This window comes from Vidua macroura, chromosome 6, assembly GCF_024509145.1.
Source record: "Vidua macroura isolate BioBank_ID:100142 chromosome 6, ASM2450914v1, whole genome shotgun sequence".
Lineage (NCBI taxonomy): Eukaryota > Metazoa > Chordata > Aves > Passeriformes > Viduidae > Vidua > Vidua macroura.
The window spans coordinates 44,245,502-44,271,302 of record NC_071576.1 but is presented as its reverse complement, the minus strand read 5'-3'; the positions used below and the strand labels follow the sequence as shown (position 1 = coordinate 44,271,302).

The 25,801-nt window shown below is 40.0% G+C and overlaps 1 protein-coding gene across 1 annotated transcript in view; it reads right to left on the bottom strand.

Annotated features, from left to right (window-relative positions):
- LOC128808998 (uncharacterized) overlaps positions 1–19,147 on the bottom strand; it is a 37,976-nt gene extending 18,829 nt beyond the window's left edge. The window contains exons 1-5 of the mRNA XM_053980690.1: positions 19,065–19,147; positions 17,558–17,675; positions 16,599–16,703; positions 1,797–1,861; positions 25–145 (exon numbers count right to left, since the gene is read on the bottom strand). Of these exons, the coding sequence (XP_053836665.1) occupies positions 25–145; positions 1,797–1,861; positions 16,599–16,676 (264 nt within the window). The 5' untranslated portion in view covers positions 16,677–16,703; positions 17,558–17,675; positions 19,065–19,147. The remainder of the gene's footprint in view (positions 1–24; positions 146–1,796; positions 1,862–16,598; positions 16,704–17,557; positions 17,676–19,064) is intronic.
- Positions 19,148–25,801: the final 6,654 nt, after the last annotated feature.

Genomic DNA, 25,801 nt, shown 5'->3' with positions numbered 1-25,801 from the left:
CTTCAGTAAAAAAATTGAGCTTACTTTTAGGTGATTAATCCTGATGTAGCACTTTAGTCCAGAAGTAGGTCTTGGGAGCAAGGGGGAGCAGGAGGCTTCAACAGCAGCACAGCCCAGCACTTTAGTAATAAAGCCACCTGCAGGACTGTGATATATGGAAAAAATTAGAGACAGGCTGGTTTGGTTTTTCAAGTTCTTATACACACCCCTTTCGATGACAGTGATAATATATATAGCATAGCACAGCCCAGAGACAGGGGGAGAAACATTCTCAAGTACAGAAAGTTTACCTTCATCCTGTATTGATTTTTTCCCTCTTTGTCTAAATCCCCTTTGTTGATTTATGCAAATGTGGCTTATGGACCACCTAAGCAAATCTGCTGTTTAAGCACTTAACTGAGGAGTGTATTACTCCTTCTTTTGTGTCCTTCACATGTAAGAAGGGCTATCAAATTTTGTTTAGAGCTCTCAAAGCCCAGGAGGTAGTGTTCTCATTGTTTGCATCTGGCAAAGACCAGGATGCAGAAAAGTAACTGGATTAAAGTCACACAGCAAACCACTGTGGGTGTTAGAAAATGAATAGCACTCACCTGAGGTCAGGTGACATCTCTACCTCTTAGACCCACAAAAGCCTGCTGGGTTCTAGCCCAGGTGCAGCTACTTTTAGGTCTGAAATGATCATTAAGAGATTTGAATAGGATTCATGGATAGGATGCTTAGCATGATTAGAAGCAACAGATCAGCAACAGTAGAGGCAGTGAGAATGAATTGGTGAATGAAAGCTGTCACAGCATATGCCACAGCACATGCTGTAGTTGAGAGGGCCACCATGCACAGAGTATCACCATCCAATTTCAGAAGGCTTTAAGCATTCACTTATACATAGTAACTCCATACCACATCAGAAGGCTTCAGGTGTCTGCCCATACAGAGTAACATCACACTACTTTAGAAAGCTGCAGGCATCTGCCCTTCTTGTTCTTTAGCCCAATCTTTCATACCCCTCGTGTTCATGCATTGCACCCGTGTGCCCTCTGTTCCCTTTGGTGGTTGGTCAGTGCACCTGGGCACTCCATGGCTCATTGCTGTCAATGCTGCTCACCTGCTTCTCACAGCTGTACCCATTGGGAATGAGGCTCGGCCGCAGCCCCACTCCCAATTACCACAAACTGTGTGCCTACAGCAAACCATACATCTAACATAATACAATACTTTCAAAAAAATATAAAATAGGAATAGTTTTGATTTTTGTGCCCCGGAGCTCCATCTTAATTAGCAGTCTCTTGAGGATGCCTGCATAAACAGCAAGAGCAAAAAATGTAGGCACAAGTGGAGGCATTTCTTTGCTCCATTATGTGCCTCATGAGCTTCACATGCTACTGTCACATGCACCTCGCACCAGCGGTGTGAGTGGCTGTAGGAAGAAGTAGCTGTGATGCAAGGTGATGTTGCATGGTGTGAGTACAAGGAGAGCTGACTCAGAGGGAGTGCCACATTTTACCTCCCTAGCACAATAGGAGCCATGCCAAGAAACACTGCTAATGGAGCTGGGCGAATGCCACCTGAGTGCAGTGTCCCAGCCAGCCACTTCAGAACAGCATATTGTCCCAGGAGAATTACCTCTTGTTATACAAGATGATGGCTGACAAATATGACTAAAGCCTACAGGCTCCATTTGGGCAAAGCTTTAGCCTTAGAGGACCCACCTTCCTTCTCCCACTGCACTCTCCTTGCTCTCCTTCTACTGACTGATCTCTCTACTCTGTGCTTCTTTTTAAATTTCCTTCTCTGCTTACCTTTCTTCTGTCTTTCTCTCTTCACATTTCTTTCGAAATGGTAAAATGATGGGATTTGCTTCTGCCTGTAGGGGAAATGCACATATACTGTGGCACTTCTGTTGCAGAAAGATTTTTCCAGAAACTCAGTTTGCAGTCTGTGAGACCAAACACATAAGGCTGTGCAACAGCTTATCACCTTGTCCAAAGCAACTGTCTGATTTCTTCTAATGTGGCTTTTGCATTGATAAAGCAGCATATAAACTCTGGGATAATCCAGACAGGAAATTGTTCATAACCTTGTAAACATCAATAGCTGTATAAATAAGGAGTTTCTGCATGGTACAGAAGGGATCTTAAAGGCTGTATGAACAAAATTTATAGATACAGGTATAACCTTAAGAAATGAGCCATAAAAAAGAGATTTCCTCTCCTTTCTCTGCTACTCCATGCAGATATTTAAATAAAATTCTAATTTCTTAAGGATGTGGGAAAAGACTTCTCTTTTGATACAGTCTTATAGATGTGCTTCTGCACTTGTGAATTCTCAAGTCAGCCCCAGTTCATGCTGTTTACTTGGTTTTGCACAGAAGTACCTGAGCCTTAGTGTTCACCTTATGAACAAAGGTGCAGGTTTGAATAAATTTGACTAAACTCTTGAGATTAGCAGGAAGAAGTTGCCATTGGATTAGTCCATGACACAGTCTTTCACAGTTCTTAATAAAATTGTCAATCACAGAGCTTCGCAGACCACTTGGAGAAGAATTGCTGGGGTTTGCAAATGGATGCTGAAGAATTCCACAGTGAGATGTCTCTGATTCAGATACGTGTCTGATTTTGATTTGAAAAAGTGGACTTTGTTCATAGTCTATTAAACTGGTTTCATCTGATACTTCCTAGTTTATAACCTGTTGATAGTTTTTATCGCTCACCATTGTAAGAGTGACCTGAGACTTTGACTTATATGATGTCGAAAGTGTGGGGATGGTAATAACATAAACACTAATCTAGTTTCTTTTCTTTCAGCTACAGAACAGAACCTGTTGATTCCATTCAGAACTCACCAACACCAAACAATTCAAGGTCGATCATAACAGAGAATGTCATGAACACATTGCATCACATCTTCACCCCTATACATGTAAATCTTCTAAATAAGAATCATGCCACACTCAGGCTTTTGCTGACTTTTGTAGCAACTACTCCCATAAGTTTTTTATCCCCTGAAAAGGTACAGATTTTTGACTTTTCCTTTTCCTTTTCCTTTTCCTTTTCCTTTTCCTTTTCCTTTTCCTTTTCCTTTTCCTTTTCCTTTTCCTTTTCCTTTTCCTTTTCCTTTTCCTTTTCCTTTCCCTTTCCCTTTCCCTTTTCCTTTCCCTTTTCCTTTCCCTTTTCCTTTCCCTTTTCCTTTCCCTTTTCCTTTCCCTTTCCTTTCCCTTTCCTTTCCCTTTCCTTTCCCTTTCCTTTCCCTTTCCTTTCCCTTTCCCTTCCCTTTCCCTTCCCTTTCCCTTCCCTTTCCCTTCCCTTTCCCTTCCCTTTCCCTTCCCTTTCCCTTCCCTTTCCCTTCCCTTTCCCTTCCCTTTCCCTTCCCTTTCCCTTCCCTTTCCCTTCCCTTTCCCTTCCCTTTCCCTTCCCTTTCCCTTCCCTTTCCCTTCCCTTTCCCTTCCCTTTCCCTTCCCTTTCCCTTCCCTTTCCCTTCCCTTTCCCTTCCCTTTCCCTTCCCTTTCCCTTCCCTTTCCCTTCCCTTTCCCTTCCCTTTCCCTTCCCTTTCCCTTCCCTTTCCCTTCCCTTCCCTTCCCTTCCCTTCCCTTCCCTTCCCTTCCCTTCCCTTCCCTTCCCTTCCCTTCCCTTCCCTTCCCTTCCCTTCCCTCCCCTCCCCTCCCCTCCCCTCCCCTCCCCTCCTCTCCCTTCTCCTGTAATCCCCCACAGAAACAGTGCTACTGACTAGAGACAGGAGAGTCCGTAATGAAAAGAAGCCAGGAACATGTATAAGCAAGGCTGCATCATAGAAAAAGTTCCCAGTTCTCCTCTTAGATCCCATTCCCTTGCATCCTAAAGATTGTCTACACCAGACAGGGTGGGGCTGGAGAATGATGGAACCACTGGCATTCTCCTTGGCTTTATATGGAACGATCACTGTATGTTAAAGATTCACTTGCTGCACATTTCCTGCTCTCAGAAATTCTTGTGAGAAGACAGCGTTGAATGTTTTTAGTATTAAAATTAAAACTGGTGACAGAAAGAAACACTGAGAAAAAACAAAGCCTGACTAGAGACTTAGTGTTGAAGAATAGGCAACATCTGAGTTTTTGTGTTTGTCTGGCAACAGCTGCTTGCATTTGTAGGAGATGGATCAGAAAGGAAACTTTGGTTCTCCAGCCAACCCAACAGCATGGTCTCCAGCATGGCTTTGACTTTTCTACAGAAAAGGATGCTTTGATGCCAAAAAGACTCTGTGCACTTTTTAACTCAAGAAATTAGATATACTACATTATGGGAGAAATCATGTTCTCTCTTGCCTTCTACTTGGCTGAAAGGAAGCAGGGCCACAGAGCAAAGGCACTGGTCTCTTAACCCAAAATACAGTTCACTGGGATGTGAATGGTTCTACTTTTAGATCCCACTCTTCTTCTAACTACATTAACCACCTCCCAGTTTTAGATGCTGTGAGTGGGCAGCTGCTCCAACAGACAAAAATATGTAGATGTATCCCTGCTAAGGATTATCAGGTAGAGTGACAGCCATTTTTCTCATGTCACCAGAAATGAGGGTCAAAATGCTTTGCACAGCCTTCTGTTATTTTTTAAAGGGGAGGAAAAATCAAGTGTGTGTCTTTGACCTTTGAAATATGATGGGAATTCCCCTACAGATTCAGGTCAGAGGAGTTAGGAAACAATATGGTTGATGAACCCTTGAGACAACTCAAGGGTTAGAAAACAGTAGGAGAGATCAACTTAGTGCTGTAAAATTTATCACCATTTAAAAATATCTTTCATCTCTTCATTTACAAGGCCCATAAAAAAAGGCAAAATAAAAGTACCTATTTCTCTCAGAAGTCAAGATGGCCAATATTCAAGATGTCTATCTGTCACTATAGGACACGAGAAAGCACAACGCCAGCCGCTGCTATTGTCAAGGTAAAAAGGCCCAGTTTATTTTCTGACTCCAGCATTTATAGTTTTCCAAAGGTGACAGTGGATTGGAGAGTGAAAGTGCCACCTCTCCAACAACACTGGACAAACTACTAGTCCATTAAATTTTTCTGCCTCTATGAAGGAATGCAAAAACAGTAAGTTATTTACAGAAAGTGTGTGAGAAAGTTTGCTACAAGAATGTAAACTCAGAAGACTTTAGAAAATCTTAAAAAATCAGGGCAACACTCTATCTACACAGGAGATCACAGAATTATTTAGGCTGGAAAAGACCTCTAAGATCTTCAAGTCCAGCTGTAAACCCAGCGCTGCCATGTCCAGCATTAAACCATGTCCCTAAACACCACATCTACAGCTCTTATAAATACCTCTAGGGATGGTGTTGCAATCACATACCTGGGCAGCCTGTTCCAATTCTTGATAGCCAGTGAAGAAAATCTCAGTGAAGAAATTTTTCCTATTATACAATCTAAACTCCCTTGGTGCAACCTGAGGTTGTTTCTTCTCATTCTGTCACTTGTTTCTCTGCAGAAGAGGCTGACACTCACCTCACTACAACCTCTACATGAAAGTAAGGATTTTGGGTAAAATAAGTAAAGCAAGGATCCAAAGGTAAAGAATTTAATATTTATTCTGACCTGGGAACTATCATCTGTATGAATTTGGTGCTACTCATCATTTGATGCTCCCTAAAAATGTTTTCACTTTCCTGTTTAAAAAGTGTGGGACAATATGAAAGGCTGATTTAGAGGCGTGTACACACATTAGGTTTCTTGGTTTAACAAATCCGTCTGTGTCTTAGAAAAATACATTTAATCATTCTTAAGTTGAGGCCAAATTTTTTTGTTCCTACTCACCAGAGCCTGGAAGGGCATAATGCATGAAAATGGGGCTTTAGGTAAGTCTGAACAAAGCTATACCTTTCTTTACACCTTGCAGATTCTGTAGCTTTGTAAGCTTGACTTGCCCTTGTTGTAAAGTCCATGCTCCCATCCTTGGAAGTGTTCAAGGCTAGGTTGGATAGGGCCCTGAGCAACCTGGTCTGAAGAGCAGTTTGCCCTGTGGCAGGTTTGGCTGGAGCCCTCTGTGCTAGGCAAGTTTTGGAGACATTGTTGGGTTTGCATGCCTCCAGCAGGGTCCATGAGAAAGAATACCTCTGGGTCCTAGTGAGGATAGGCAGAATGCTTGGAAACATTTTGGTGGCTGGAAAATAAAACCAGCAGAAATTGTGGTGCTTATGCCTGCTGATCCCAGTTTTATCCCCTCCCCTCATCTAATCTGGGTCACCTCCTAACTCCTGAGCAAAGATCCATTTTTTCCATCTGTTGCCAGAAAACTCGGTGTCATGTAAGCTGACCTGTGATCAAAAATTCTTCTGGTAACAGCAGGCTCAGAGCCAAGTGAGGCTGTAGGCATCTGTGTGATTTTCTTGCTTCTGCCCCCATTATTCCCTGAAACTGTCAGGATAGAGGAGAACACCATTTGCGCTCCAGATCCTTCAACCTGGCTGTGAGGCAGGTCTTGATTGACCTCAGACTTCTTGTTGGGACTTATCACTGCTCACCAGAAAAGACAGTAGTGGATGATCCAGAGGGCTGTAACAGGCTGGAGAGTTTCTTGGTACTACTTGGTATGTCAGTTCATAGGCATTCAGGCCCAGTGACAAAACATGCAAAGCTAAAATGAGCTTCCATGAATGTGATCAGCCTCATGCAGAGTTCATGCGCACCCTCCCTGAACACACACCCCCCTCACGCACACCCACACCCCCCAAATCGTGAGAAGCTGCTGGAAAATCTGTAACAAAACTCCTAGATGCACCATCACTGACAGCCTCAGATTTAAACAATATAGTTCTCAAGCGAGGAACTTGAAATTAAAATATAAACATGAGTGAGAAATGGTGCCAAGCTTGGGGAGATTAAGGGAGTCAGTGAAAGACGAAACTTCAGAAAGTGTTTGAACCTGTTTCAAAATCCTTGAAACTCAAAAGCACAGAAAAGTAACCTCTTAGTTGCTACACAAACCTGTGTATGCCTTTGCCACTGCCTGCAAAGGCAGCTCATATGTTTTAGTGACCAGAAAAGCAAATATGTCTCAAACACAGACCTGTGAACTGTTCCAGTTAAATAAACTCTTCCCTCTCTGTCCATGGATGAGAAACGCAGGGTCTTTCTTATAAGCACAAAATCTTTCTTAGGCTTTTCTCTTGAAACTAATCTAACCTCATGAAATGTTCATGACTCGAGTCACAAGAAACAGAGTGAAAATACTCATGACAGCCTTAGAAAACTCAGTTATCACTAAATCCTGCAGGGCTGTGAGATCACCAAGGGACTTGCGAATGAATGGAACTAACCAAGTAATCAGTCAGATTTCTAAAAGTTTTTTGTCACCTTCCTTGGTACAAGACAGAAGGGCAAAATGTTCACTGATCCTGACTGAAATTCAGCTGGAGGACACAGCAGGAAAAAAGTAATGGTTCTGCCTGCATTAGGCTGTCTAGATGGTGGGTGTGTACATGAGTAGGCCTCTTTCCATTAGAAGACTTTCTTCTTCCTAAAGCAGTACACCATTAACACTGCACACTAACTCCTTGGGAGAACGTGTTGCTTCAAAGGCCCTTTCAAACTATCAGGAAGCTCAGAGGGATGTGTGTTTTGCTCGGAACACAGAGAAGGAGAACTCCAAGTACACAGCCCAGGGACTCTGAGAGCAGCCAGCAACCAGGACACTGGTGCCTAACTTCTTGTCTTGTCATGCATTTCTTTGTAGAAATGCACATGTTTGACCTTTTGCTTTGGTTTAATCCTGAAAATTGGGGTATTAGTAATTTGTTCTGTAAAGAAGCATAGTGGGAGTCCAGGACTATTTGGAAAGGTCACTTAAGGCTGTTCTTCTGTTTAATTTTTTTGAGTTTCTCCATTAAATGGCCTTGAAAGCTACCAGTGCAGCAGTCAGTTGAAACTAACCCTTAACTAGACAGCTTCCAGAAAGAAATGAACATTTCTGTGTCTGCTGTTCCTCAGGAATGTTAAGCAGTATGCAGAAATCTTCATGCTGCCAATGCTGTTGGCTCAAGCAATTCTATTGACATTTTAGGAACAGAGCATGAAGGATTAACAGATAAATGCATATTGTTACACATGAAGAACAATTCTTAACCCTTCACACATCCCAAAGAACATTTGCATGGTCTGGGTGGGCAGAGAAGAGACACTCGGGAAGGGGCATTTGGCTTTCCTTTTGCAGTCACAAAGGATTCACATCTGAACTTCCTCATTCACCTCACATTCTGAAAAGATCAGAATGCAAGAGTATATGACTAGAACTCTGCAAAAACTTGACAGAATGACAGCTGGGTTAGGGTAAATTATGCTTGTTAAAAGAAAGCTAAATACCATCATTTTACTCTTGAGGATTGGCCTATAGTGATTTACAGTTATGTGAGAGCACTGAATTGGAGGTTTAACTTCCTTTAGGATATACCTAACAACTTCACACTTAACTAATTCATGTCCACTTTCCTGAATAGACAGATGACAGACATAGGTCAGCCAGAAAGCCAGGGAGTGGAACTGGGAGCTAGCAAGTACAATGTCAGTTTCTGGAACAATTGCTATGTTTTTCTTTTTTTATGAACTCAGCTAGGATTACACATGCTATACTCCTCCTATTACCATGCATTAATTCTCTGTGATGCTGGCTTGCAGTTGTCTCCCAAACCAACTCTTAGTGAAGTTTAGGAGGCATGCCCTCACTGCTCATTGAATTCCTTTTACAACACTGAAATACTGTCAGGTCTTAACATGCTTAGGCTGTATCAAGGTTAAGTCAGATAGTAATCAGTTGTCATGCTTGGAGAACATTTGCTCTAATATGTGTTTGTACATTTCTGTAAGGGAAGAGCTGCCAGGGAGGTGCTCTGGGAGGGCAGAGGCAGGGAGCAATGGGGAGCTGCCATCCTGCACGCGTGCCAAACCCCTCGAAAAGGAGGAAAGTGTGTTTGTACATTTTTACTGTTGGGGTCTGCAATGGTGTTTTTAAACCTTCAGTTTTCCCTTTGGGATAACTAAGAGTCTGCATTACAACAGCACCAGCTGTAATGCTTATAGATTAGGCAGCATATGAGAGTGGGATAGAGCTGTTATCAGATAGTGCTTCTGCAATGTTCAACAGTGTAAGCTTTACAGCCACAAGGACCACTTGTCCTTCTTGCTTCAGTTGTTAGTCCCTAGTTAATATTATTCTTTGCAATTTTTTCCTTCTGTAAAACTGTGAACATTACCTTTTGGAAGGAATCTCTAGCATTTAATGGATTTTTAACAGGCATTTCAGTTTTCAAATAAGAACAATCCCTTTATTTGTAAATTATGCCTAGAAAAAGTCTTCAGTACCTAGTATGACTGCAGTCCTCCTTCATTTAGACACATGATGAGGTACATTTTAGAGTGTCATTGCCATTAAGATAAATCAACTCCATTAAGACACATGTATTATTAAGTACAGAAAGGTAGGTAACACCTAAGTGATTAATCTGTCATTTCAGTATTTTTCTCGAAATAAATACAGTAACTATACATGACCTAGAATTTTCAGAGAGGAATATGTTTGTAAACCTCAACATAAAGCAGATTTGGATACCTCAATTTGCTTAAAAATCCTATTTATAACTGCCTATAGAGCAAGAATAAAATATGAAGAATTATCAATGGTAAAGGCTTCTTTCTGTTCATTCAGGATGTTGCTAAGTGTTCTAGAGCTCCAAGGGTTTTAATACCCTTCCATTAAAATTCGGTCATCTATCTATCTATCTATCTATCTATCTATCTATCTATCTATCTATCTACCTATCTACCTACCTACCTATCTGCCAATGCATGTAACTACGTCACAAAATGGAACTCTGATCTGAAACGTGTCATCTTATTCAATTAGCTACAAATGGCTTCAACTGACTGTCTGCAGTAGCTTTACATGAAACCTGTAGACTCATTTTGCAACCATCCCTCTTATTAACTCATTACAGAAAAAAAACCTCCCAAACAACAAACAGAAGAATAAGAGTGTGGTCAAGGAAAGAATTATATATCTTGTGGCAATGAGAAACCTCAAACTCAATTTAGATAGAGAATTTTCAATAAAGAACATAATAAGCAAGCAGTCTGTGTTCATTGAGATCCTAACATAATTACATACAAATCTTGAAGCCTGAAGTTTTAAACCAATATGTACTTATCTTAAACTTATGAAGACTTCATGTTTAATTGCAGAGTGGGAAAAGGTAGCTCCTTGTTTAAATTCTATTTCCATTTAAAAATAAAAACAATAAAAGAAGAGAATGTCTCTGGGAGGACACATACATGTCTTGAACCGACAGTTACCTGCAAAGAAGCAAGATGACTACATTAAACACACCCAGGCAGGCTTGGGTCTCAGACTGAAATGGGGAGCAGGCTGGACTGATCAAATACTTTCAGCAAGTGACTCAAATTCTTACTTCTCTTAGCATTGGCTCCATGTCTGAGTTCACTATTACCTCTGTTACCTCTGGAAATTTCTCCTTGGAATATGCAGTTGCTGCTTGGCAGATGTAGTGTAAGCTACATGGGCAAGTGTAAGGGCCTTGTATCCTGCCTTCCCAAGCAGGTCAGTGTGTCATTCAGGAATGTAGCTCACAGGTTAACCACCCTCTTTATGACTCCTTGGTGAGATGAAAGATCTAAGTTCCTAGGAAGAGGATAGGAATTTTTTTTTAGATACTCATTGCATTTTTTTTTTTTTTGTAAGTACTTGAATGCAGTGCTGGTGAGAAATCTGCCAGGGCAGCATTTTTTCCACCAGAAAATTTCCTTTTGTCAAAATTTGTAATATTTTGTGAAAATATATTAACTCCAAAAGAATATTGCATTAAATGACATTATTGGTCAAAAGAGACAGTGACGAATTCTACCTGGTTCAAATATTTGAAGCTAGGTGGTAATGGGAAGCTAGTGGGATGGGCCAACAGCTTCTTAGAGCAGAAGATGTCCAAAATTATAATCCAGGTCAGAGAATATTTCATCCATTGAACTTTGATTTTCCAGTTAAAAAACAACCAAAACAAACAAACAAAAAAGGAGGTCTTGTTTTTTTAGTGAAGGAATACACAGGTACAAAAGAAACATCCCTAAACCAAATTAGAGGGTGGATTTTAAAGGACTGCATATGCCTGTTGTTAGAACTGCGGAAACACAGAAGTGCTTGTTTCCTTGTGCAATTGTTACTATTGTGTAAGTGGTTCCCAGCATGGTAAACAGCAAAGGTAAGACAGTGAGATTTGGTCAGGTTCCATATTGTACACCATGCTCACACATTAATCCACGAAAAGAGGAAGGAAGGGGGCATGTTCAGAGCTACAGTGTTTGTCTTCCCAAGTAGCTGTTATACAGCCCTGCTTTCTTGGGGAATGGCCAAGCACCTGCTTGTGGTGAATGAATTCCTTGCTTTATTTTGCTTGTGTGCTTGCTTTACCTATTAAATTGTGTTTATTGCAGTCTATGAGTTTTCTCACTTTTCCCACCAAGGGGGAGTAAGCAAGAGGCTGGACAGAATACAAGACAGCTAAATGCTGCTAAAATCAAAGTGAGGAAAAGAAACTGACCCCAACTGAAGAAACAGTTTAAGACACTTGGTACAGTCTGCTTCTAATGTAATTTGCCAAGCTGCTTATTCTGAAGTTTCTTTTCAGGTGACTCTTAGATCTTCACTACTGTAGAAGCTTTAAATGGTGTTAGCTCAGTATTAAACTCTGAAACTACTGCTAGATGTTTTCTCTTTTTCCAGTTACAAAATCAGTGGAATTGACTTGACTTCTAACTCATTCCCTTAATTCTAATTAATGTTGCACTTAGTTCTGCTGAATTGTATACCAAATAGGTGCTTGATAGCTTTTTGCTGCTATGTTGAATACTGTTGCAGAAATACTCTGCAATCACTAGACTGAGATCCATTCATTGCAAAAAAAGCAGGTGAGCTAATGGCTCACATTTGGCTTCTTCTCTTTGGGCTCTTGTTGCCTAAGAAAGGTGGTGTGTGTCTAAGTTCATGTGCATCTTTTCTGTCTGCCTCCTTGGACCTTTTTTAGCTATTAACTAGTTTTAACTGGTCATATTTGACACATGAGTTGGAGTCCCAAGGACACCACAGGTTCAATGGAAATGGTCAGGTGAGAAAAAAGGATTCGTTTTTTTTTAAAAAAAACAACAAAACATGTCATACCTGGATCTGATTCTGCTTAAGAATTCAGATCAAAGCCATCCTAAAACTTCAAGCTTCCCCAGACTCTCAGACTTGTTTTTATGTTATGTGATGAGCTGCACAGATTACATACATTGAGACAGATCTGATATTCCGTGAAGAGTAAATCAGGGGTTCCCAGAACTGTACAAAGCAAGTTAGAGGCAACAGCAATTCCTTTGTTCTTTGCCAGGTGATGAAGAAAAGATCAGGAGAATCACTGCTTTTAATTTTGATCTGTTTTCCACCAGATGGTGCTCCTTCCCTTGTCCTGAAGTTGCTCTTTCTATCAAGTAATACCTGTCTGTATCAGACCCTCTGCATCTGTCTCTACCCACCCCGTATACCTGGATGCATTGCTCTGGATGTCTCCCTCTGGCCAACACTGCTTTAACAGCTCTGATCTGACCTTCACAGGATGTTTGGGGTCTGTTTGGTTCTTCAAAGCCTTCTGCATTATGAAATGGTGATATTGCAGCTGAGCCCAATCACGTTGCGTCAGTACAACCCAATGCTTTGTTACCAACATTCACATTCACCTTGTGGCACTGTCTGAGACAAACAAAGCAAGAAATGGGTGCAATTCCACACACCAGCATGACTGTTATAGGCCATGATGGATCAATCAAGCGTGGGATTACGACCGATGTTGGAATGTGTTAGCTGTTTGGAAATCATGTATTGGTTTATCCAGACTAGGTCTGTATCAGTGTAAACAAGTGGATGACAATACCAAATTAAAAACAAAGACTGAGTCAAGCAGGAAACAGCACTGATTCTACAGTGTCTGCAACTTGTGTTTTCCAGTGCACTTGCTGCTCTTACCTTGACACTGCTCCCAGCAGAGGGCTTGATTTTGCACCAGCCAGAGCCAAGGCACTTTGGCTCACCCAGAGCAGATCACCAAAGTACTCTTGTAACTTCCACTTTTATCTAGAACTAGGAGAACAGCCAGAAAAGGATGCAGTAAAAGCTTCTTTATTTCTACTAAAAGTATAAAAAGTTTAGACCATGTCCCATTACTTTTTCTCTGCCATTTTAGATATATGGATTGATACTGCACAGAACAGTAAAGGCACTGACCACAAGTAACACTCCTGGGACCTGACAAGCCTCCAGCCACTGGATGCTTAGTGGACACAGCAGAGCCAGCTGCAGCCCTGCCCTTCAGCTGTCAGTATCCTCAACCTGCTCACAGCCCTCCATAGTCCTTCCCTCTGCCTTTTTCATGGACCTGCTATTAAGAAAACTCCTGAAATAACAAATAACAAAACTCCTAAACATATACTTTGCCATAAGGCTTTTCCTTAATTTTTTTCTCCCTCTCAGTATATTTATCCCACCCTACTTCCCTCTCCCCTGTGATGGTGCATTATTGGTCTTGTGGAGGAGATACACTTACCAGTTGTGTCAGGAAGGGATGGGTGGGAGTTCCAACATCTGATATAAACAGATGCTGAGCAGGAGGAGTTAGTTTTCTGCAGGGATTTTGTCCTTTGCTCTTCCTATGTTACTGGGCTAGGAAGGAGGCAGGTAAGAGACTGTAGTGACAGTACTACTCCTTTTCACAGGAAGTTCTTGAAGTGTTTTATGAGACTGAGAACTATCACTGCCCCATTCACCTCTTCCTGAACTGAGACAGACACTTGCCCAGGCTGAACAGTGAGTCACTGTTGAGTGGGTATGCCTTGGCTTTAGCTTGCAATTCCATAATGTATTTTAGGGACACTGTAACAACAGATGATTTAAAAAAGAATTAAAATGAGTAAAGAAAACCTCAGTGAAACCAGATGATTATAACAAACCTAAGCATTGTAGCTGCTATGTCCTATTCTCTCCTGCTGGGTATTGCTAATTCACCTAAGTCCTTGCATCCACAGATCAAGAGCCAGCTTAAAAACAGTTAAGACTTCTGCTAAAAGCTGAACTAAAGTTCCATTCTACTTCTTTCTCTTCTTTTCCCTGCTGTTTAGTGGGAAAAAAGAGTTTTCAACTGTGAAAATTTTACTTTCCTATTTTTTTTAAAGATTAATGCTTTTCATTACCTGATTGTCTTATTGACATGCAATTGTAGATATTTAATTTTAATAGAGCGAAAAGCATTATACTTGACTCATTGTCAAGCAGTGGAGTCCTTCACAATCTGCCCAGGTGCAGGAATGGTGACTGCACAGACCTTGAGACTCATCCTAAGCTTAATTTTCCTTGATGTCTTGGTGATGCATCAGATCATGTCATCTGTTGTGAGGTTTGTACGTCCCACATTTTCAAATGCCTGGATGTTGTAACCTTCACGGTCAGATCCACTTTTAGGCTAATAGGAGCAAAGATACACTCCCACATCAGTGATTAGCGATACAGCCATTGCATGTCTTTGTGCCAAATATTTCAAGGATTAATGACAGTAAATGTTATGGCTCAAGATGAGTGTGTTAGTAGGATTGGAAAGCCTATTTCACTTTGATCTTCTTCTACCAAGAAGTTTTCTTCATTTCAGAAACAATTCATAGGAATGTCCTCATCCTCACTCTCCAGCTGCCTTAATAATATGATGCATTTATACAGGAAGGAAAATTACTGGAAGAATTTATGCTCTTATCTGATTCACTACTCAAGAGAGAAAAAAACCAAACCAACAACCCTTTAGAGTATTTGTGGCTAAAGGTATTCCTTCTTTCTCATTCAGAACTTGCTTTCAGGCTTGATTCACATGTCTTTGGGAATGATTTTTGCCAGAGGACAAATTAAGTATTGAGTGGTCGTTGTGAAAACTGATTTAGAAACAGTCACAATTCTGATGAGGATAGGACAATAGGACTGCAGGAAATACTTGTTTGTGATGCAAGAATGCAAATTGTGTAGTGTGTGTGCAGAAGAATTAATCCGACAAAAAGGAGTTTTATCTCAAGATGCAGTTTAAGACTGTGCTGCCCTTCCTTGGACAGTTTAATTGCAGGTGGAGAGAGATAAGCTAGCACTCAAAGTGACAGCAAGCTAATATAATGCTTTGTATTGAGAGCAAAGGAATGAATAGCTTTCTCATTACCAATTTCAGGCATGGGCAGGCAGAAGAAAAGGCAATATTAAGATCTGGAACAGGTCTAGAGATCCTGCTTCCTCCCTGCCTCAGCCAAATGGGGACAATGGAAGCACAACTCCATTGCTGGGCTGGAGCAATTTGGACTCTTGATACTTAGTGATAATTAAGGGGCTAAAAGTTACAGAGAGAAACAGTTTTTGATGTTTCACAGACTCACATAATATAATGAAGATAGTCTTGCACTGACAAAGGGAGTGGCAGGTTAACCTAACCCCTTAGTTCTATCTCAACATCAAAATTAGCAGGTTACAGAAGCTGGTGCTGGAGTGGGGTAAAGCAGGACCCTCTGAGGAAAGAGAAGACTGCCTCCAAAAGATTACCAAGGAACAGCTGTGATTCAGAGCTGAAGTGACAAGAAAAGAATGTGTTTTCCAGAAAGCCTCCAGCTATGCAGCTCAGATGGGCAGTAGAGTCATGGTATCAGTTACTGGAGTCCTTGAAGCTGATGGGACACATCTTCTGACTTTGCCTCCTGCATTTAGATTTGGGTGTTAGGTGTTAGTAGGCTCTTTTCTTGCTCTTGGATATTTTTTTTTAATAGATACTACAGTAAACATTCTCTTTGTTTAGCAAAAAGAGCTCAATGTCTAGACCAAGTTATTGTTCATCACTAAAATCCTCACAAAAGACGTCCAAAGGCAGTGTAGAAGGCACTCTGCAGCACTGGCTGTTGTGCCCCTTGGCACCCATTGAGACATTAAAGTTCCTATGGCTGAAGCATCTTTTAGAGGCTGTGAGCATTTCCTGGGGAGCTACATCTAGCTGAAGGTCTCTCAACCACATGCCTTTTTCTCTCGAGGACATGAGAAGAGCACACCAAAACTGTACTCTACAGGTCCTGCACATCAGTGAAACAATGATGAGTTTCTCCAAGACTTTCTCAAGGGAACTTTGAAGTTATTCAAAGAGCTTTGGGAATGTATATTTTAATAACAACCCAGGACCGTACTTGCTGGGCTTTGCATTTGGCTTTGCCATTTTGTTTACTATAGAGTTTGTGAAATAGGGACAAGCCATAAACATCCACCTAGCTGCGCTTCTGCAGTGACATGCTCTGACATGCACAAGTATTTTCGGTGGAAGTGTTCCTGCAGCCTTCTTCTTTGTGGGTTTTCAAGTCATCCAGTTAGGGAGAAAAACAACCATAAAATGTTACTGAGGTCACAGATGAATAAGACATTATGAATAGTCATGCTGGAAACAAAAGCTTTGGTGAATACTTTGTGAGAACTGTGGGGGTTGACAAAAGTTTGCAAGCAATTCAAATTAATGAAGCACATGGAAAAATGTTACCTTGTGGATAATTTCCAGGCGAAAAGAGTTTTTGAATAAACTGTTCGATGCTGGGATTTCACTCTCCCTTATTTTCATCTGAGTTGTGAATCATCCGATCATTGGCTCGAAGGTAAATCATTAAGTAAAAAAATTTAGGGGGCGGGGGGGGAGAGGAGGGGGTGGCAATCAATGTGTCGGGTTTACCCTGTGTCCCAGAGCAGTGAATAATTGCTGTTACTGTAGCAACTGATGGCTTAATGCCTAAGCTTAAACTTCTCCCCAGTAGTGTCAGATCTTCTAAGTGGGTCAAAAATAAATGTGAATATATATATATATATATATATATATATAATTTTTGCATCAGAAACTTTGCCAACAGATAAAATACCTTTCTTTCTTATGCCATTTTAAAAGAGAGCATATAGTAACATGCCCACATAATAATAACTTGCCCATTTGTGACAAAGTTTTTCTCCATATCACATCTTACTGCCAACAGTAACAGTCAACAACTTCCTTCATGAACTGCTGCGATTTTATCTGGAAGTTTCAATTAGGTGTGTGCTTGTAAACTTTTCTCAACTATAGATTATGAACATTTATACATTTATTCTCCCAGCAGCTGTGTAAAATGATACAGTGCTTTACAGCTCTGGACCTGAAAGATAAATATCATATAACCTGTCTTCAATGTTGCAGAAAGTCTACAGTAGAAAAACATTCCAGATTTCCTATGATCAACTCCAGAGCCTTACATTCATAATTTTCCAAGCTAAACATCAACTCTGCAGTTATGGGCCCAGACATAACTGTCTCTAATATGTTAAATGGCAGAAACATGCTGGCACAAAAAGACAGGATGAAGCTGAGTGTTAGAATATTTACTTTTCTCAATCTTACATAATCTTAGCATGTTAATCGGCTTTTCCTAGATTTGAGGTAGACTTTATAGATTTTTCTCAAGTGATGCAACATACCTCAAGTTCACTTTGGCCATTCAGTCACTTATTTCCCCTTTCTTCCACAAAATAAGAGAAGGTTTGCCACCTGTCAGGAAATTTCCAGTGAAAGGACAAAATTGGTAGCAGCAATCAGCTGAAAGTAAGAATGTGCTTATTACATGAAAGTGCATGCTTAGCAATTAAAATTTTCTAAAAAAAATTGTAGTTGTTTTTGTGCTTTATGTACAGTATTAAAAATAAAATAGTCTACCACATGTAATTTATGAAAGCAGCCAATAATGAGTTCATTATTGCATAGCAAGACAACGTTGCAGTCGTGGTTACAGGCCTAGCCAAAGTCTTTGATCTTCTGGTTCATTAATGTAAAAATTAAAAGACCTTAGCTAATTATCTCAGCAACTGGTCTCACTCAGGTCTCAGTCAGGTCTTATTCAAGGGCTTACTCTTTTATTTTCCATCCACTATGCAGGGAGTGAGTCACCTGAGTCATGATTTATTATCCTTTCGTATAGGAGATTTGTTATTTTGATACCTATGTCCAAGGGACTCATCTGTCTATAAAATTTGCAGTTGAAACAATTTGAAAAATGCCAGGTCATGTAGCTATTTGCAGTGACACCACTGGGTATTAGTAAAGAGGAGCTGATTTTAAATAGGCAAATGCAGCACCCAAGAGCTGAGCCAGCCCCAGGGCTGAGCTGAGTATCATCAGAGCATCGCTGCACTCTTCAGGGTCCTTCCTCTGCTCCCAGGCAATCAGGCTGTGAAAACCATGACTGGGAATGAGAGTCCACATTAACAGGGCATTTAAAAAATCCAGTGAAGGTGAATTTTTGAATCTGCTACCCTGGCTACTAAGAGTGTACTCTGTCAGAACTGAACAGCAAATAATTCTTTCTATCAGCTCTCAGCTGTCTACACAAAAACATGGTATAGTTTAAAGCTTTTGTTCACTTTCAAATATTGCAAATGGTCACTTCTATTCAGATAAATTTCAGTCAAAATGATATGTATATATATATATAGTATGTATATTTATAAAATAGAAAATCATTCTGAATTTTAAATTATTGAAATCTGATTTTGATGGTGATTCTAAAATGTGGTCTTCATTTTATACACAAGTTTTCAACTTGCATCTCAAAGCATAATAATAGTTACCAAATGGTGCTTCATAGATCATTGTCAGTCTCTCTTCCCTTATTCACCCATCTTTTTCATTATTTTAATAATGACAGTTCAGTGACAGCAAATAGAAACATTATGTTCCTGCCCTAGAAGTTGCATACTAAATTATTTTATGCCAGGATTCTATGACATTCATTCTGTATTTCTTATTATTATAAACAAATCACATTCCATGAAGAATGTCATTAGAAACTCACATCAAATTCATATATTACAGTATTTATATGATGAATGTTTGGAATAGTAGGATGGCTGATATGCCTTTGAGTTCCAGTATAATTTCTTTTTTCTTGTATCGTTCAATGAAACAATGTATGAACATACCATGGCTTACCTGCCTCCACTGCCATTGATTTTCCAGGGATGAGACTTGGTGCTGGGAATGGAATGTGTTTTATGCAACTATGCTAAGTGGAGAAAAATGCTGAAGGTAATATTTAACAATGGTTGGACTCACATATAATTAACCACTATTTTCAGGGGAATTTGCTTCTGTTATTTTTTTACTGCACACAATTGCACATGAACAGATGGCTGCTTTCTTTCAACTCGTATCCTTATGGACAATGGATTTTATGGTGCCTTGGTGCCTCTACCTACCAGTACTACTGCAGATGTGAAAAGAGATATGGGGTACAGTTTAGAAGATGAAGTGACATGGTGAGAGGACTATGATAGTGGATTATAATTGAAACATATTTTTCGACATGATCATGGCAAAACTGAGCCAGTTAAATTCTGGCCGGAATGTGATAAATCTCTGATGAGTCTGTAAAGGAAGAGGTATGAGCACCATTCTCAGGAACGTTTAAAACTAGTCTAGATGATAGACTGGTTACAATGATAATTATAACAGTAGTTTCAATTCATGAAATACACTAGATTGACCAAGAAACTGCTTTAAAGGGACAAAAAACCCCTAAAACCTATAGCAACCTGGTTTGATCACTTACCTGGCTGTGGTTTGAACAGGAGGCTAAAGTAGACATGTTCTGAGGTCCCTGAGAGCCTGAAGAGTCCTATGAAATCACAGAGTGGTTAAGGTCAGAAAGGACCATTGCCATATATAAATATAAAAATCAAATAAATACAATCAAATGTATGGTGGAGAAAAAAAAATGGAAAGTGACTGTACCATTTCTTATGAAGCTGAAACTTCTCCTTGCTTTTCCCCACTTTTTTCCACCTCTTTCCTTTTCTTCTCCACTCCATTTCTTCTTTTATAAATTTCAGGAATACTAACATATTTTTCTGTGTTTCCTGTGTTGTGATCAAAGAATGTCTGCTCTTTCTGTCCATATGAAAGAATGCTCAAATCTACAGATCTTGTGCCAGTCCCCCATTTATATTGGACCATCAAGACCATTAATTAAATTATGTACTTGGCAGAAAGAACAGAATATCCAATCCATTTTAGTAGCAATGGTGAAATTTCCTAGAACAGAAATTGACTGAAAGTCTGTGTCTATTCTTTCCTCCAGATTTGGCAGCCCCAGTAGGTGTTTCCCTCAGGTGTGCTCTGGAGAGGCATTTCTGCAGTATGTATATGTGTGTGGGGGTGCATGATAAAGCCACCTGTCTCTTTAATCAGGGGGGACTGCTTCCTACAACTGGGGTGATTGCAAGAGGCATTGCTGCCTCTTAGTATGTCTGCACTTAGGTAGAAGCATCACCTGCAGGGCATGAGACCAGTGATGAAGTTTCCTGGAGATCACAACTCCAGCTCCAAGGCTTTCACTGTCTTAGGGAGCAGTTCAAGGACAGACTCAGTCCTTTGAAATTCAGGACTGTTTTGCTGTGGGTCACTGAGCCCAGTTTGCAAGCCACAGAATAAATCCTATTAAAGTCACTACAATTCTTCTCATTCTTTCCTCCCACAGATCCAGAATGCCAGCTGCTAAAAGCCATTTCAGAAAGGACATGGGAGAAACCTGGGAGAAGTTTTTTTCTTTCTAAATAAATCAAGTCATTAATTCTGACTACTGCAATGTTGTGCAGTAACCCTATACAGGGGTGATGAGGTGCCAGCTTCACGTCAGTGTGCCTCAGTGCAGTGCCTGTGATACTGTTCACATGGTCACCTTCCAGATTGAATAGTCTGGTTTATAAGATGCAGATGAAGCTCCTCAGTGCAAACACTCACAGAACTGAATTGCATTGGCCCCTTGTCCTGGAAAAAGTGATGTACATGGGCTATAATCTGGGAACAACGTGCCAGATGTAAGGATAAGAAATGTGAAATCTCTGCTGAGTAAAAGGTATCTGGAAAATATTAGGAGCATCAGACATGAACAGCCTACCTCAAATACTAATGCAGCAGAACTCCAAGGATGAAGGCTGAACTTCTGTCCCCCTCAAGTTTAGTTAGCATGATAAGTGCTATTACAATAGCCTGGTACACAGTCTGGTATATCCAAGATCTCCCTTTATGGCATCACTAATAAACTCTGCAGTCTTCATCTCTAAATATAACTGCTGAAACTTGGAATGCCTCATGAACAGGAATGTGTTTATCTTTATAGTGTTACATCTTTATAGTGTTTCAAGAAGGGTAGCCTCCTTAGCATCATGACTGAGAAACCTCAAGAGGCAAATTGCTGAAAGATTCTGACAGACCCAGAGGAATAACCCAGACCTCTGAAGTCCTCTCTCTCTCGTGCTTAGGAAAAGTCTCTCTCCACAGTGCAAGTTTTGTAGTGGGAACCAGCTGACTTCTAGTGAGGTCAGTGTTAAATCTTAGCTTATTCTATCCCCCATCTTCCTTAGAACGATATTTCCCCCAGTCACGCATGCATCAGACATGCATATTCCCTGGCAGATAGTGTGCTAACTCCCCTTCCAACTAAAGGATGTGAAGAAAACTCTTTGGAAATATAAGGATATAGCACATGCATCCAGTGAAAGATTTTATTTTAAATGTTATTAAAGTAAAAGCATAGTAAGGAAAGGGTGCATTGTCTCAATTTCATTATACAAACAAATAAAAGTACTTGCAGTTCCATGGAATTTAACACAGTTAATCATAAACTTGATATTTGCATCTCACAGGCACTGAACATTGTGTAGTTACTGGAACTGGGACAAACTGGTTTCGAAAGATTTGCCTGCTATAGCTATGTTCAAGGGTTAACTCTCACTCCCCTGCTCAGATGTTGGCAAAAGAAATCCTCTCATAATCACAAAGATTGGAAGTTAGCCTATGAATTGTTCACATCTCTGTCTTGCAGGTAGCTGCTTGCTTTGAGATGCCCTCAAAAGATCAGTTCTGGTATGACTCCTAAGGCTAACTTGGACCATGAAGGGTTGGGTTTTTATTGTCCTTTGTACCTGTATAGTTCTTAGACCCCCCCTCCGTTCATTTCTGTGAAGCTATTCCAACTTCACCTAATGGCAGAGATATCCATTACCTGATTCTAAATACTGAAATCTTGGAGTCTTCTTTAATACCCTTTCCCAGAAGCATGAATGTACTCTTTTAAATTCATTCGGCTCACATTCATGCACCAAGACAGAAATGTGCAGAAGAAGTTTCTCAGTTTATCCCCTCTGTATCATTCAGTCATGCAACGCCCACTCACATGCATGCAGACATGCATGAAAATGCACTCATCCAGAATCCTGCACTTCAGTGTCATGAAAAGTGAGAAGCTCACACTGAAGATCTTGGGCACCCATACCTTCATGCTGTCCTGGGACTTTGCTGGGCATATTCCTATTTGAGCAATCCAGGGGATCCCTCCTAACTAATCAAATCTGTAATCTCTCAGTCAGTTGCTCTGCATCTTGATTTGTCTGTCTCTGTATTCTCAGTTAGGACATGTGTTGTGCCATCCTGTCCTTAAACTTTTTTTGATCTAAATCTGGACATGTGTGATTTTTGTCCAGGGTTGTCCTTGACTCCTCATCTCTGCGTCATTTTCCCATGCTGTATGGATTACAAGGGTGACTGCCTTGCAAGTAGCTGATTACAGTGTGAACAATTCCCACTTTTTCATGTAACTGGCCTTGCCATTCCTTTTCAATCCAATTTTATTGGCTCCTAATGTGTTCTCAAAGCATCTTGTTGTCCTTAATTTTTAATTTTCTGCTTTCCCAGCACATAACAGAAATTATGCACACTCCTTGTAGGTCTCTTCTAGGGATTAGAGACCTACAACCCAAATTATCTAATCTAGAGATTAGCTCAATCCGAATTCTCTTTTCTGAACAGTTTTTAAGTTTGGGAATGTTCCAACCATTTAGATTTTAAATTTCTCCATAGGGCTCTTAGGGAATCCAACACTCTTAAACCAGGAAAAGTTAAATTTGGTACAACACACTGCATCATAATAATCAGCACACTTTGTCTGGGAGCCATTTACCCACTTGCAGGTTTCCTAAAATGTTTGATATATTCTGTATATTGTGAAATACAGTCACAACTTATTCTGCTTACTTCTATTTTCCCTACAATTGTACCACAATGTCAAAGTACCTACATGACACAAGAACTCTTCTAAGTTCTATAGCTCTGCTCCAGTTCCTATCTCTGTGGTCCTAGCACAAAATTATAATTTCTATATTCACCAAATTTTGGGAGTGAGAGCTGCAACACCCAGGAATGGTTATGCCTCTCCTGATTCCTTGTGGTTTTAGCTTGTTCTTGTTTATTAATGAAACAGCATTAGTATTTGAGGCCTACCAAAAGTTTATCTCACGATATCTCTGCTCCTTTCTTTTTTAATCTTGGTGCATTACTTTGTGTTCGCTTTCTTTATTTTCTCATAATTTTGCTTTGGTTCTGGCAGCTTCAAAGTGTTTGCTAAGAGATTCAAACCACAACAGATAGAAAACACCCATTAGGTCATTTTGCCCTGCTTGTTGTTCAACACCCTCTATTGCATAGTTATGAAGTTTTCCTCTGAGACATCATTGCACGGTCAGTATTGCCTCATAATAAATTAAATATTTTGGAGTCGTGAAAAGGCAGTATACACAGCTATATAAAAATACTATTAGATATACATTGACAAAATCTCACATAAATCCAGGGGACTGTGTCAGCTCATATGGGCAAAAGATAGTCTTATAATAGTTTCTTACCAATTGATAGTGTGGACTCCTTACAGATTTTTAATATTTTTCCTTCAAATCAGAAGTAAAATATAATTGATGCTGCCCTGTATTTAATGGCCTCCTCATTGCTACATATAATTTTATTTGTCACAGGCATTATTTATTAATATTAACCTTTGTCTCCCTATTTCTCATGCAAGTTTATCCTAATGGTTTGTGCAACAATGGTGCATTGAGTTGGTTTGACCTGCACACTGAAGAGACTAAAACAAATAAATAATTATTTATAAGCCTATATTATCTCTAGCATTTGCATTTCTTTCTTTCAGTGTTTGTATAAGCAATTTGTGTTTGCTCTGACAGTTCATTCTGGCCATTTATTACCCTTATCTTTTCCACAGAAAACTTACTGTTATTTATACTGCTTTTTTTCTTTATACCCTATCCTCATTCTGTTTCTCAGTGCAGATGTCTATGTTTCTTTTCTTATGAATGTTTCTCTCAGAGCATAGACAGTTTTGCTGTGATCCTTGCAAAGTTTCTTACATAGCTTTTTTCTGCAAGTCCTTTAATTAATGGATGCACACTTGATTTTGCCTTTTCTGTACCTTTAGATTGACATGGTGAGAGAAACCACTGCTATGTTTTCAATAGAAAAAATCCAAGTCTTGATCTGAGATTTGTGGCAGGAAGACCAAAGAGTCAAGGTGGTGGGAGTCTTCTCCAAGAATAGGAGAAGTGGTGCTTAAATGGTATTTTCTGGTTGGTAGATGGGTTCTGGGAAAGGAATTTGGGGGTGTTTGCTTTATCCCTTTTTTTATCAGGTTATCCAGTACCCCTTTTGAGGCATATGCAGATTTTCAGGATACATCCTTCTCCTGGGGAGAACATACAGAACCAAGGAAATTTGTTACTCAATGATTTTCCGTTTATCAGGTCAATGAACAGAAAGCTGGGGTCTGTTTAATGACTATTATGTGTGTGAAGAAGCTGTAGAAATACTAAAATATGCAACTGTATTGGTTTAAAATTTGTATCTTCACAAAATTGTCTGCAAAGCTCATATTCTGTTGTGACCATTGCCAACCTTCTTATCATTACTTTCTTTACTTATAATTTATCTAGACAGTGACTGGCAGAACTGTAATGGATTTTTCTTGAGATTGATTAAGTTTGGAACAAAGTGCTTAGGCTGTTTTCTAGACTCAGGCCAATATTTGGTAATATTAAAAAAAAAAAACATTTTCCTTCTTTTCTGTGTGAAAAGAAGTCTGATTTACAGAACTGCTAAGTACTGAAATCTGAAATGAGAATGAATAGTAGCTGTGCTTTCAGTACTTTACATAACTGTAGAACTAAGTGTTTTAAATACATGGTGCTCAGGCAGCTCAAAATGGATACCTTGAATTAATAAGCACCTTTCTCTCGATTTTTTAGGATTCCCCATTAAAATAGGGACAATAAATTATTACTTTCTCACCCCACTAGGAATTCATAAAGATCAATAAATGTTTTTGTACTAAGAATGCAATGTTAGTGCTAACACATTAGTACAATGTAATACACTAATCTACATATATTAAATGTTTATTTACATTTTAAGTACATGTATAACTATAATACCTAAAATGCCATGAGGATGAACAGCATAAGAAAACTCATGAGGAAATGAACAGAAGTTTTCAGCACAAGCTTGATTCATGTGCAGCAAATACAGCTCAGGGCCACTCCCTGTATGCATAGTATTGGGCAGCTTCCCTTTGAATGAGTACCCCTAGTCTGTGCCCTAAATACTGCGCCTCCCAACCTGTCACAATGTTAATAATGTTCTCGTAGCTCTGTTCCCTGTGTACAGTTTCTAGGTTTGGAATAAGTGGTGTGCAGAGATGGCTGTTTCAGCATTGAGTAGCCTGTGGGTTGATCCCATGAGCGAGGCCTTTAGCTCCCCCCTACAGACTTCTGCCAGGTGTTCTGAGGGTAGCTGCTGGAGCAAATGGAGGACTCACTGGAAAATTT